General features: G+C 23.7%; 2 protein-coding genes across 4 annotated transcripts; one reads left to right on the forward strand and one right to left on the reverse strand.

Annotated features, from left to right (window-relative positions):
- Positions 1–2957: 2957 nt before the first annotated feature.
- On the forward strand, positions 2958–8077 carry LOC122501166. Of its 2 annotated transcripts, XM_043610457.1 has the most exons (4): positions 2958–3735; positions 3808–4050; positions 4128–5045; positions 7618–8077. In XM_043610457.1, the coding sequence occupies exons 1-3, from the start codon at positions 3114–3116 to the stop codon at positions 4133–4135; spliced, it is 873 nt and encodes a 290-aa protein (XP_043466392.1). In that variant the 5' UTR covers positions 2958–3113; the 3' UTR covers positions 4136–5045; positions 7618–8077. The 2 variants fall into 2 exon arrangements, with proteins under 2 accessions (XP_043466392.1, XP_043466391.1); XM_043610456.1 differs by having other exon boundaries at positions 3808–5045.
- A 171-nt stretch (positions 8078–8248) lies between these two features.
- On the reverse strand, positions 8249–13813 carry LOC122501162 (uncharacterized protein C19orf47 homolog). Of its 2 annotated transcripts, none has more exons than XM_043610449.1 (3): positions 13569–13813; positions 12148–13227; positions 8249–8885 (listed from the first exon to the last, which is right to left on the reverse strand). In XM_043610449.1, exons 1-3 carry the CDS (start codon positions 13585–13587, stop codon positions 8746–8748), a joined length of 1239 nt encoding a protein of 412 aa, XP_043466384.1. In that variant the 5' UTR covers positions 13588–13813; the 3' UTR covers positions 8249–8745. The 2 variants fall into 2 exon arrangements, with proteins under 2 accessions (XP_043466384.1, XP_043466383.1); XM_043610448.1 differs by having other exon boundaries at positions 8249–8906.
- Positions 13814–13843: the final 30 nt, after the last annotated feature.

Here is a 13843-nt window from a genome sequence, read left to right on the forward strand (position 1 = left end):
GATGCCGGTGGAGACTAAGGTCGGTGGAAACTTTTTTCAATCGCCTTCAGTTATTTTTATTTTTTTTAAAAAAATATCATTAATTTTTAATCGGTTTCAAATGGACTTCATTTGTATTGACTAAAACAATATAACTACGCTTCATTTAACCTTTTTTATAAATAATTGTTTAATTTGTAATAAAATATTTAAGGGTCGGTGGATGCCGGTACTGCGGTGGAGACTATTTTGTGATTCCCTTTTCAAATTCCCAACATAAAATGAGTGAAAAATGAATAAATCAATTAGAACATTGATTCTTTTTCCTGAATTAACTTAAGGAAGTTATTTCTTGTGTTTACAAAAGTAATTTTAAGTTAACATTTCATTTTCATTTAAATAATTCACTGTTTGTTAATAAAATAATAAATAGCATCCAAATTTGCTGTCAAGCATAAACTGAAAAAAACATATATAAAATGAATTTTAAAAAAAAATTTTTTTTATTCAACTGTACTAAAGTAGACAATACTAAAATGTCAATAGTAATTGTATTTATTATTGCATATTACTAAAATTATTAACTTTTTTTTCTAAACTTCCTATAGGGACAGGTAAAAATTTGACGTTTTCAGCCTTAAAACCGCTTATTTATGAAAAATTATAATATTAGATACAAAAGTAATTATTGGTTTTTGTTTCTAAACATATAGATAACCTTTTTACGTTGGAATTGTAAAAATATATGAAAGTTATTTATTATTTTTCCATTACAACATGAAAAAAACCAAGTTCTGCGCTACGCGGAGAATCACCCATATATTAGAAAATAAAGACTCCAAATAAATTCAAACAAAAATCAGTTAAACTTTTCCAAAAAAATTAATTCTACAGAATTGTTAGTTAAAAGTACGAAAAATTTATATTTTCAAAGATTTAAATTTGAAATTTTTTCAAAATTCAGTTATTTCTGAAAATCCATGCTATAAAGGTTTTAAAATTTAATTATTATCTAAAACTTTAACTGAAATTCATTTTTAAATCAATTTTTATTAAAAAATTCTACGAGAGAATTCTATTATTTAAATAAAAAAATATTTTATTGAATAATTGAATGTTCTTCAAAATTAAATTCCTATACAGAGTTTTATGAACAAACTTTAATAAAATCTTACAGAATTAAAGAAAAATTTGGAGAAGAATTTTATTATGTATAAAGATAATTGAAATTTTGACAATAACTTTTTAAAATTTTTGAGAATAATTGAAATCCTGTAAAAAATGTTAATATTTATAAAAATAATTGAATTATTGCGGAGAAAATTATTAAAAAATTTGTAAATAATTGAATTATCGCAAAGAAATTTATAAAAAGTAAATAATTGAATTCATGTAAAATTTTTATTTTTTTTGAAAATAATTAAATGTTTGCGTAGAATTTAAAAAAAAATTTTTTTAAAATAATTTAATTCTTTTGAAAAATTTTATTAAAATAGTAGATTTTGAAAATCATTGAATTGAGAAAAATTTTTGAAAATAATTGAATTTTTGCTAAGAATTTTATTGAAATTTTTGAAAAAAAATTGTATTTCTACGATGAATTTTATTACTTTTGAAAATAATTCAATTTCTGCAATTAGAAAATTCTAGGAGAATTCAATTATTTAAATTCAAAAATAATTAATTGATTAAATAATTGAATGTTTCTTATAACTGAATTCTCATAAAGAATTTTATCAACACATTTTTAAATAATTGAATTTTTTCGACAAATTCGATTTAAATTTTGTATTAAAAATAATTGAATTCCTGTAAAGTTTTTATTTTTGAAAATAATTGAATTCATAAAAAAAATTTATAAAAAAACTTGTAAATAGTTGAATTTCAGTGAAATTTTTATTATTTATAAAAATAATTAAATGTTTGCGTAGAATTTTATTAAACTGAAAATCATTGAATTGAGGAAATTTTTTTGAAAATAATTGAATTTCAGAGACGAATTTTATTAATTATAAAGATAATTGAAATCTTTATTAGAGTTTTTTTTTAATTTTGGAATATAATTGTACTTCTGCGGAAAATTTTATTACTTTTTAAAATAATTTAATTTTTGCAATCATTTGTACTAACTTCTCCAAAATTCAATTTTTTTAGTGTTTTTTTTATTGAAATTTATCTATAAATCCATTATTTTTAATAATTAATTAAATAAAAAATTTAACTAATTTCAGAAGTAGAATATATTAAAATTTTTTAAATATTTAAGTTTTTTTAAAATTTCTAATTAAATTCATTCAAAATTGAAATTTTCTAAAATTTTGATAATAATAAAAATTTACGAAATATTTTAAGACTTCTTTTATAATAATGTAAATTCACTTTTTAAAGTAGTTTAATTATGTTGTTTTGGAGAAAAATTACTAGGTAGTTTATACCTGAACAGAATTATCCCACGGCAAATATAATTTGAATTATTCATATTTGTGTCAAGAAGACTATATATATTGATTTGTGTACAGTTTGTACAATTTAAAAAATTGTTTATAATTTATATAAAAGTTATTTTTAAAAATAAGATAAATTTACCGATTTTTATGACCACATTCTGATAGCCTCATTTAAGTTTCTTTTTCAACTTAGCAATTGTTCAGAAATTTTCCATTACCCTTTCCAGATAAAGAGAAAGGTGCGAATATATCTATACATGCATATTATTGTTTTTTTTTTTTGTTATTGTTATTATTATCAAAGTCGACCATGAACTAAAATAAATATCAAAGAAAGGAAATATTGACTCACATACATTCAGGCTCCTCATTCCAGTTCTCAATTCACAGCATTAAAGCAGAATTCTGATTGGTAGTTTCATTCAAACCAAACCTCATATCCAATCAAAATCGTGTACAATCACACGGTCATTGAACTTTTTATATTGTAAAACAGCCTCAAGGCGGAAGTTTCACTGGCGAGTGCGGAGTTTCACGTCAGTAACCTTCCTCCAAGAATACAAAGCAGTTGCGAATTTTATACCAAAAGAGTTTAAAGTGATCAAAACGCAAGAATTCAATCAAATAGTGGAACCAATAATAGAAAAAGAAACGGGTCCCCTATCGAATTATTTGATTTCAACTGAAATGGCACCGAGACGGCGACCAATTTACCAAGACGAGAATACTTCATCAGACGAAATGAGTGACAGCTCGTACCAGCCATTGCAGCCATTACATAAACGCTCAAGGCTTCAAGCGATAAATATGGCTGATGAAAGTGTTCGCGAAGGAGTCAAGAAACGAGGTCGTGGTCCATCGAAACGTCCTTGTCTCAATCGAAATGCCCAAATGGCTCGAGAAAATCGTCAAAAAAAGAAGGAATACATTGAAAAAATTGAAAAAAAACTCAATCAATTGCAGCAGGAGAACAAAAGTCTCAACACAGTGATACAAAAGCAGAATATCGACATTAAAAAATTAAATGCCGACGTCTCGTACATGAAGAGTGTTCTCAACAATAAAAGCAGTATCACAATGTTGCTGAAATCAATGAATCAAAATTTGGAGAAAATCCGAAGAAAATCACAAAAGGATGCGGTGTTGCCACCCACATATCCAAAGAACGCTCTCTCCGACCTTGAGCCATTGGACAATAAATTATTCAACGACAACTACAGAATAAAATTAGAAAGCAGTGATCACAATAATGACAATTATCAACTATTGGCAGATGCCTACAGGATGAACAACAATATGTCAAAAACCGGTAAGATTGCTAAAAAAACGGCCCATCCCTTTGAATTCGATCATAATTATACGAGCCCGATTTTATCATTAGATGAGGATCAAAGTTTTGACGATACAAGGCAGGAGGAGAAATTGAAGAATCTTTATCCCGTGACACCTGTCAGTTTAGATGGCAGCAAATCAGAACCCTCACTCGACGAAATGGATGATTTCAACGATTTTTCCAATTTTTCCACTAACAATATTTTTGACGATCTCACACAATTGGATATGTCAAATTCCCTGGACTTTGGTCAAGATACGTGTACAACGATAGATGAGGATTTTTTCCGAGGTTTGGACGATAATACCGGTATTTGTTTGCACGTCAATCCCAATAGAGTTTCCCTGGAATTTTGCTCTTCCTGCCAGATGAATAGCGTAAATTCGGTGTTGGATTGAGAGAACGCTAGTTGATACGAGGGAATCCGATGGGAATTCTAATTACCTTCGTCGCCGTCATTTCCGACAAAAGGATCTTCAGGGAACTTTCATCTTTGGATAAGATTTAGTTTTATGTCAACAAATGGTCGGTATTTGATACCTATATGTATATAATTTATTTTTCATCATGTTCTGTTTAGTTTTGCATTTAAAGACTTTTTAATAGAAAGCCATCGAATATTTATATCATTTTCAGGCTTTCTTATGTAGGAAAAATAAGTTTTTTTTAGAAACTAGCAGTCGTAGTGTTTCGAGACAGGAAACGGTTTCGGAAAAATTTCTTTCTGAAGGGAAAATAATTATTTCTTTGGAAAAAAATTTTTCCAAACTTTTTATTTCTTTTTCCATACCTACTTATTATTTCTTTTTCTATTTATTATTATTATTTTATTTCTTTTTTACTTTACTAAAGCTTAACATTTTTAAATTTTTATTTATAAAATCATAATCAAATTTATAGCAGTATTTCCTTCATGAATTAATTTTACTGAAATCTTTCATTTAATGTTGACCTTTCAAATTCGGATAAAATTCAATAAGAGAGTTTCAATACGAATTTTATCAGAATTTGGAAAGTGAGCATGTCTTTTGAAAATAATATTGAATTTAATTTTTAATCTTCTTGGAAAGAAGTAAAGTTTCTGTTTATTAAAAAAAGAATAATGTACGGACAACTTCTTTGATTGAAAAAAGAAGGTATTTTAAGTGATGTAAAAGTTATAATAATACGTACGTATATCTAGATATGTAATTGCGCTTAGAGGATTCCTCCGATTCTGTAAAGGATTTTCATTTTTCCAGGAAAGCAGCTTGGTGCCGTGCGGTAACGCTGATATTAAAAAAAAGGTGGGCGTCGTTTCTTCGTTTCGTAACAAAATCTTTCTGATTTCCAAACTAATGCTACTTTCACTTGCATTTTTATTAATTTTATTTTAGTACGTTTCATTGTTATAACTTTAAAAAATTCTATTCAAGGAAGAATCTAATGGAATGAAAACAAAAATTAATCTAAAATGTTGTCATATTTTTCGCATTTTATACAAAAAAAGTTAAATGAAATTAAACATTTGCTTTTGTTGAAGGATAAGGAATTTAATTTCGAACAATTAAAAGAATTAAAAGTTGCATTTGAATAATAATTACAATTTTTTGGTAGTGAGACACATATGTTAAATTTTAAGTTGTTACCTAAATATATTAAATAAATTCGATTTTTATTGAGAGAAAATCATAATTTTTATTCAAATGCAAATTTAAATTGTTTGAAATGTTGAAAATTAAATTCTTTACGTTTCCAGTAAAAATAAATAGAAAATTTAATTTTCTGTGAATGGTCTGCAATTTTTTAGTAAAAAATTTAATTTTGAACATTTTAACTATTAAAAGTTGAATTTGAATAAAAATGACCATTTTTTGTCAATAAAATAAACAAATATCAATTATATTTTAAGTTATCTTACTAAACTCGTTTCTTATTGACAGAAAATGGTATTTTTTATGCAAAATTGTTTGTTAATTTTCAGTTGTTTCTTAAAGAAAGAATTTAATTTTCAAAATTTTTAAATGTCAAAAGTTGAATTTGAGTAAAAATTGTATTTTTTATGCAAATACAACTTTTAATTGTTTAAAATTAAATTCTTTACGCTTCAACTAAAAACAAAGTTAAAATTTAATTTGTCAGTTAATTTTCTGCAATTTGACGAGCAAAGAATTAAATTTTTAACATTTTAAACTGTGAAAAGATGAATTTGAGAACAAATTACAATTTTTTGTCAATAAAAAACATAAGAATAAGAAATAAACAAATATTTCTTAAATTTTTTAGATTATGTAGTAACATAATAAAATTCGTTTTTATTGACAAAAATTTGTATTTTTTACTCAAATTCAACTTTTTATTGTTTAAAATTAAATTTTTTACACTTCCACTAAAACAAATTTAAACATTAATTTGTCTGTTAATTTTCTGTAATTTTTCGAGCAAAGAATTTAATTTTCAAAATTTTTAAATGTCAAAAGTTGAATTTGAGTAAAAATTACAATTTTGTATGCAAAATGCAAATTTTAATTCTTTACGCTTCAACTAAAAACAAAGTTAAAATTGAATTTGTCTGTTAATTTTTTGTTATTATTCGAGCAAAGAATTTAATTTTCAACATTTTAAACTGTGAAAAGTTGAATTTGAGTAAAAATTACAATTTTTAATTGTTTAAAATTAAATTCTTTACGTTTCAACTAAAAACAAATTAAAAATTTAATTTTCTTTAATATTTCGAGTAAAGGATTTAATTTTCAACATTTTAAACTGTCAAAATTTGAATTTGAGTAAAAAATCACAATTTTTGTCAATAAAAAATAAAAATAAGAAATAATGAAATAATTCTTAAATTTTAGATTATGTTACAAAATTCGTTTCTTATTAATAGAAAATTGTGTTTTTTTATGCAAAATACAATTTTTAATTGTTTAAAATTAAATTCTTTACACTAACACTAAGGACAAATTAAAATTTAAGTTGTCTGTTAATTTTCCATAATTTCTTGCACAAAAATTGTAATTTTCAATATTTTAATCTGTGAAAAGTTGAATTTTTATTCAATATTTATATTCATAATTTTATATTTTTATTATTACCTATTATTTTTTTATATTCTTTTTTTTCTCTTAATAAAGGGTAAATTTTGTAAACCCGTTTATATGAAATAAATTTGAGTAAAAATTACCATTTTTTGCCATAAGAATAAGAAAATAAACAAATATTTCTTAAATTTTATATTATGTTACTAAATTCGTTTCTTATTGACAGAAAATTGTATTTTTTATGCAAAATACAACTTTTCATTGTTGAAAATTAAATTCTTTTCGCTTCCAATAAAAACAATTTTAATTTTAATTAGTCTGTAAATTTTCTGTAATTTTTCGAGCAAAGAATTTAATTTTTAACATTTTAAACCGAAAAGTTGAATTTGAGTAAAAATTACAATTTTTTGCCAATAAGAAACATAAAAATAAGAAATAAACAAATATTTCTTAAATTTTAGATTATCTTCCTTAAATCGTTTCTTATTGCCAGGAAATCGTAATTTTTATTCAAATGTTTCAAATTTTATTCAAAAGTATTTAATTGTTTAAAATATTGAAAATTAAATTTTTTCGCTTTCTTTAAATCGAATTTAAAATTTAATTTAACTTTTATATGTAAAATTCGAACTTTTGTTCGGATATTCTATCGGATTCTTCCTTCAAGATATTGAATAGTTTAAAATAGTTTAAAATAGTTTTAAAATATTATCAAGTTTTTATCACAATAATTATGATACACGTTAGCTGTGAACTTAAAGATTTTGTGACCATAAAATAATTTATTGTATGTAAAATAATGTATGCGAGATATTTACGATCTGTGGAATGTTTACAGTAACCTGGTTGGAGATTGTTTACAATTTTGGACATTTCTCGGATCATTTAAAAAAACGATGATTATTATGATCAGGTTGCAGCTTGACCAGGTTAAGTATAAAAGTATCGAAAAAAAAAAGAAAATTTTTTATTTTTACTCTTATCCAATTGACACACTGCAACCAATTTTAATATATTTCGATCATTTTTCTTTTTAAGCGATATGGTCTGAGAAGATATTCACTGCTGTATAACTGAATAGTTATTTTTATAAAACACTGAAAGACTGATTAAATAATGTTCAATTTTTGAATTCAAAAGAACTTTAGTTGATATAATTTGGTTAATTTAAGTTTCAGGAAACCAGGCGTTATGAGTATTTTCATCAGCATTATCACTGGGCACACTTAACACCAGAGGGCGAAGGATATCGTTACGCTTAACATTTTGTTAATCTCGGCAGAATTTTAATCGATCAGGCATGTTTTCCTTGACAATTGCTCTTGATAATTTCTTCGACAATTTTTTATTATTTCCATTTTTCAGAACAAAAATAGCAGCTACGATTTCACCTTCACTCTCTGGTCTTAAGGGCCAGAAATCTTTACAGAACTCGGAGGAATGGTAAAACGAAAAAAAAAACATAACAATTATTCTTATTGCGACAAAATTATATTATAAAGCATTACAAACATGTAATTAAAGGAGAATTATAATCTATTGTTTTCTATGTAATTACAAAATTTGTTTTTTGTGTACAATAACCTTTCCTTATAACTAAATTTTCATGTAAACCAATTGTTTTTCTAAAGTAAAAAAAAAAATTAAAAAGTAAATTTCGTTAAAGAATTGTTATAAATCTCATTGTTCACTTATTTTTTGAAATTTTGTACAGTAGTTTCTAAATGTTGAAAAATTGTGTTTACAATTAACTTTGTTTTTTTTAAGTTACTTTCTTTGTCAGATTGTTAATATAAAACGAAAAAATAAATGTTTAAACTTACTTCAAAAATTAAATTATACAGAACTTTTCTTCTATTTTTTCTTACAAAAAATTCTTCGATTCATTCTTTTAATTCATTCAAACTTGTAGTAATTAAATATTTACAATAAGACGCAAAAATTTAAAAATCTACTCTTCTTTATTTTAAAGTCCAAGTCTACTAAAAACTCCAGGTTTTTTGACGTGAGCAATCGATGCGAAACTGTTGAATGTCACCTGCTTTGGAGATGTTCCCGAAATACCAAGTCGCGCTTTTGCTGGCACTGACGTCACTCTCTCGGAAGCTGAAAATTTTTTTATTTGAACTAAAAAATTCGAAAGAAAAAAATATAATTAAAAAGAAAGTAAAAATTGGGTTGGTTTTAAATAAATAGATAAAATAATTTAATCATTATTATTTTTTCACAGGAATTAAGATTTTCAAAAATTTTTAATTCAAACATTTTTGAAATTCAACAACTCAAAAATATTATTTATTATAAAACATGAAGACATCGATCACTCCGAGTCTTCGACTCGGAGTAATCAATTTCTCCATGTTTTATATAATAAAATTAATGAATATCCGAGTGTTAAAATCATTATTAATTTATATTATAACAATATTTATTTAATTAATTTGAAATCTATTCAAAAATTCAATTATTTCTAAAAATTCATGCTATAATACTTTTAATATTCAATAATTATTAATCCAAAATTTTAACTAAAATTAATTTTTAAAACAAGTTTTATTAGATAATTTTACGAGAATTCAATTATTTAAAAACAATAAGTAATTATTGAATAATTGAATGTTTCTCAAAATTGAATTCCAATAAAGAATTTTATCAACAAATTTTAATAAAATTTTACAGAATTGAAAAAAAATTTTGAAAATAATTGGAATTTTTCCAATTATTTGTAACTTCTCCAAAATTCAATTTTTTAAAATGTTTTTAACTGAAATTCTTCTATAAATCCATTATTTTTAATAATTAATTAAATGAAAAATTCAAATTTTTGAAAATAATTCAGATTTGAATAAGAATTTTATTATTTATAAAGATAATTGAAATTTTGAAAAGAATTTTTAAAAATTTTTGAACATAATAATTGAACTTTTTTGAAGAATTTTATTACTTTTAAAAATAATTGAATTTCTGCAATTAATTTGTAACTTCTCCAAAATTTTATTTTTTTAGTGTTTTTAACGAAAATTCTTCTATTTAACTTTTATTTTTAATAATTAATGAAATATATACTTATTAAAAAATTTAACTAATTTCAGAAGAATTTGAACTATTAAAATTTTTCAAAAATCTAACTTCTTTAAATTTCTAATTAAATTAATTAAAAATTGAAATTTTATAAAATTTTAAATGAAAACTTTTTGAAGTTCATCTATTTATGAATATTGTAAACACAACTTTTTAACTAAAATCCATTTTTAAATCAATTTAAACAAAAAAATTCTACCAGAATTAAATTATTTAAATACAAAAGTAATTAATTTATTGAATTTTTTGTGGAATTAAATTAAAATTATATAAAACATGATTGAAATTTTATTATTTATGAAAATAATTGAATTATTGCGAAGAAATTTATAAAAGAATTGAATTTCTGTGAAATTTTTATTATTTTTTAAAGTAATTAAATGTTTGAATAGAATTTTACTAAAAAATTTTTTTGAAATAATTTTATGAAATTTTAAATGAAAACCTTTTGAAGTTCATCTATTTATGAAAATTGTAAACACAACTTTCAATCTAAAATCCATTTTTAAATCGATTTTTTAAAAAAAAATTCTACCAGAATTCAATTATTTAAATACAAAAATAATTAATTTATTGAATTTTTTGTGGAATTAAATTAAAATTGTATAAAAAATAATTGAAATTTTGCCATGAAATTTTATTATTTATGAGAATAATTGAATTATTGTGAAGAAATTCATAAAAAAAATTAAATTTTTTTGAAATAATTTAATTCTTGTAAAAAATATTATTTATGAAAATAATTGAATTATTACGAAGAAATTTACAAAAAAAATTAAATTTTTTAAAGTAATTAAATGTTTGAAAAGAATTTTACTAAAATTTTTTTTGAAATAATTGAATTCCTTTGACAAATTTTATTAAAATTTTTGAAAATAATCGAATTTCGGAGAAGAAAATTATTATAATTGAAATTTTGTCAAGAACTTTTTAAAATTTTTGAAAATAATTGAATTCTTGTAAAAAATATTATTTATGAAAATAATTGAATTATTGCGAAGAATTTATAAAAAAAATTGAATTCTCGTAAAAAATATTATTTATGAAAATAATTGAATTATTGCGAAGAAATTTATAAATTAAAATTGAATTTTTTAAAAAGTTTTATTGTTTTTTAAAGTAATTAAATGTTTGAAAAGAATTTTACTAAAAATTTTTTTTGAAATAATTGAATTCCTTTGACAAATTGACAAATTGACAAATTTTGTCAAGAACGTTTTTAAAATTTGGAAATAATTGAATTCCTGTAATAAATTTTATTATTTACTAAAATAATTGTATTATTTCAAAGAAATTTATAAAAAAAATTGTAAATAATTGAATTTCTGCTTGAAATTTTCATTTTTTATGAAAATAATTAAATGCTTGTTTCGAGTTTCACTACCATTTTTTTTTTTTTTGAAATAATTGAATTCTTTCGAAAAATTTTGAAAATAATTGAATTTTCAGAGAAGAGTTGTATTATTTACAAAGTTAATTGAAATTTTGACAAGAGATTTTTAAAATTTATGAAAATAATTGAATTTCAGTAAACATTTTTACTGTTTATGAAAATAATTGAATTATTGCGAAGAAATCTATAAAAAAAAATTTGTAAATATGTAATTGAATTATTGCGAAGAAGTTTTTAAAAAATGTATAAATAATTGAATTCCTATGAAATTTTTATTATTTATGGAAATAATTAAATATTTGAGTAGAATTTTATCAACATTTTTTTTAAGTACACAAACAATTAAATTAATTTGGAAAATTTTGTTTAAATAGTAAATATTGAAAATCATGTGAATTGAGGAAAATTTTTGAAAATAATTGAAATTTTGCGAAGAGTTTTATTACAATTTTTAAAAATAATTGAATTTCTCCAATTAATTTCTAACTTCTCCAGAATGCAATTTTTTGTAGTGTTTTTAACTAAAATTCTTCTATAAATCCATTATTTTAAATAATTAATTAAATGTATATTGAAAAATTTAACTAATTTCATAAGAATTTGAATTATTAAAATGTTTCAAAAATCTGAGTTCATTATATTTTTAAATAAATTTATTCAAAATTGATGATATTTTCGTAAATTTCAAATGTTCCAATTTTCGGATTCTTGTTATTGTAAATCAAAAAACGAAAATTTAGGACAAAAACAAAATTATTTTTTTTTAAATCGTTGATTATAAAGGTTGAGAGATTTTACTCACAACTTTTATAATTAAAAAGTTTATAATCAACGATTTAAGAATAAAAATTTTGTAAGGAGTTGATAATTATAATAATGAGTATATCATCTCACCTAATTTACTGTTGACTGGCATTTTCTTAATAGTTACTGGACTCCTCTCATTAACTGTAATACTCTTGGTATTTTTAATAAGTTGCTTTACGCTATTTGACGCCGCTTTGATATGAGTTTCACGATCAGCTCTCATTGTTCCTCCGGGCTTCTTAATAGTTTTCGACTGTTTATTTAAAGAAACAATAGTCGTTTTAGTAGGCACTCGAGCTTTCAATATGCCTGCAGTAGGTTTCACACTGGATCCATTTTTCATTGTACTTGCAGTGACAGTCTCATTCTTTTTCAACAGATCCTTACCACCGAGTCGATTAAAAACACTAGAATTTCGTTTAATCACATCCTTACCGAGTCCAGTGATATTAAAAGTTGTCGTTGATTCCGCTAAATTAGTGGTACTTGTCACAGAACTATCGCCCAATCTATCGAATACAGTTAATTTTTGATCGATCGCCTTCTTTAGAATTTGCTGACTTCTCACTGTTGTGCCTTTGGGCATTATAACCTGATACTCGACATCGTCCTTCACTGCTTTCAATCTCTTTTGTGATTCCACTTTCCAATCGTTATCATTATCCGACTGATCCGAATCACTGTCGAGTATTTCGATTTTCTTTTCGATTTTTCTCTTCACTGGCTTCTTTTCCTCGACAATTGGTTTTGTTACTTTTGAGAGCATACTTTTCTTGACAATTGTGCTTGGAGTTGTGGACAGTTGGGATTTGGTTGGAGCTACGGGTTTCACTTTACTAAGAACTGTGCTTTTGGGAACAACTTTAGCGACAACTTTCTTTACCACTGGTTTAACGACAGTTCTCGATGTTGGCGGTGGTGGTGGTGGCGGTGAATCTTCAGTGTCGACTAAAAATTTCTCACATGTTGTCTCTTCGACGACTCGTTTTGCGTAGCGAAGAATTGCTATCATATCGCCCATTAGCGTAATGCCCATTTCTTTTAAACTCGGCTTATCTAAATCGGGAAGCATGTCGGGTTTTATTCGATTATTTGAAAATACGACCGCGTGTTTTGTAGCCACATCCTGTGGGAAGCCGGCGTTCTTGAAGAATCGCACCCAGTAAGCTAGGAAAAAAAATAGGTTTAACTATTATCAAAATACTAAATTTCTTTTGAATAAAATATCCAAAGTTAGGTATTTTTATGCTCAGTGAAAAGTCTTTATTTACTTCAAGTTTCTTCCTTTTTTGTTGGGTCCCTTTTTGTTAACCTTTTCTCTATACTTTCAGACAAATAATTCAAATTAAAGAAAAATTATCAAAAAGAAAGACTAGAAAAAAATTCGAAAAAGCATTTTTTAACAACACACGATGAAAATAGGTTTTAGTGTTAAGTGAAAAGAAATTTACTTTCGAAAACCAAAAAAGGACGTGGGTGTCTATTTTTTAATTTATGTTTTAACTTACCTGACAGAGCAGTTGCCATTTTTCTATAAAAATAGTTAGAAAATTTGAGAAAACCAGAACTTTTGTAGTTTTTACAACATGTTTTCTGACAATTCCACACGCAGAGCTCAATAAAAATATTTCGATAAAGAATTCAGGACTAAATATATAGACTGAAAAAATATGTTTTATTTAAAAATACCTTCTTGATCAAAGATATTTTGGGTATTTTAGTAAAAAATACTAAAATACACTAATAGAGCATTAAGTACAAAAATTATTGTAGATGGATTCTC

The sequence above is a fragment of the Leptopilina heterotoma genome, unplaced genomic scaffold, assembly GCF_015476425.1.
Source record: "Leptopilina heterotoma isolate Lh14 unplaced genomic scaffold, ASM1547642v1 Lhet_206, whole genome shotgun sequence".
Lineage (NCBI taxonomy): Eukaryota > Metazoa > Arthropoda > Insecta > Hymenoptera > Figitidae > Leptopilina > Leptopilina heterotoma.

What these genes read in the sequence shown, in the direction of transcription:
- LOC122501166 (XM_043610456.1), top strand. Translation starts at nt 3,114, where the DNA reads ATGGCACCGAGACGGCGACCAATTTACCAAGACGAGAATACTTCATCA. An exon ending in CAACAATATGTCAAAAACCG is followed by an intron (nt 3,736 to 3,807) that starts GTAAGATTGCTA and finishes TTTTATCATTAG; the next exon opens with ATGAGGATCAAAGTTTTGAC.
- LOC122501162 (XM_043610448.1), bottom strand. An exon ending in GCCAGTCAACAGTAAATTAG is followed by an intron (nt 8,907 to 12,147) that starts GTGAGATGATAT and finishes CGAATTTTTTAG; the next exon opens with TTCAAATAAAAAAATTTTCA.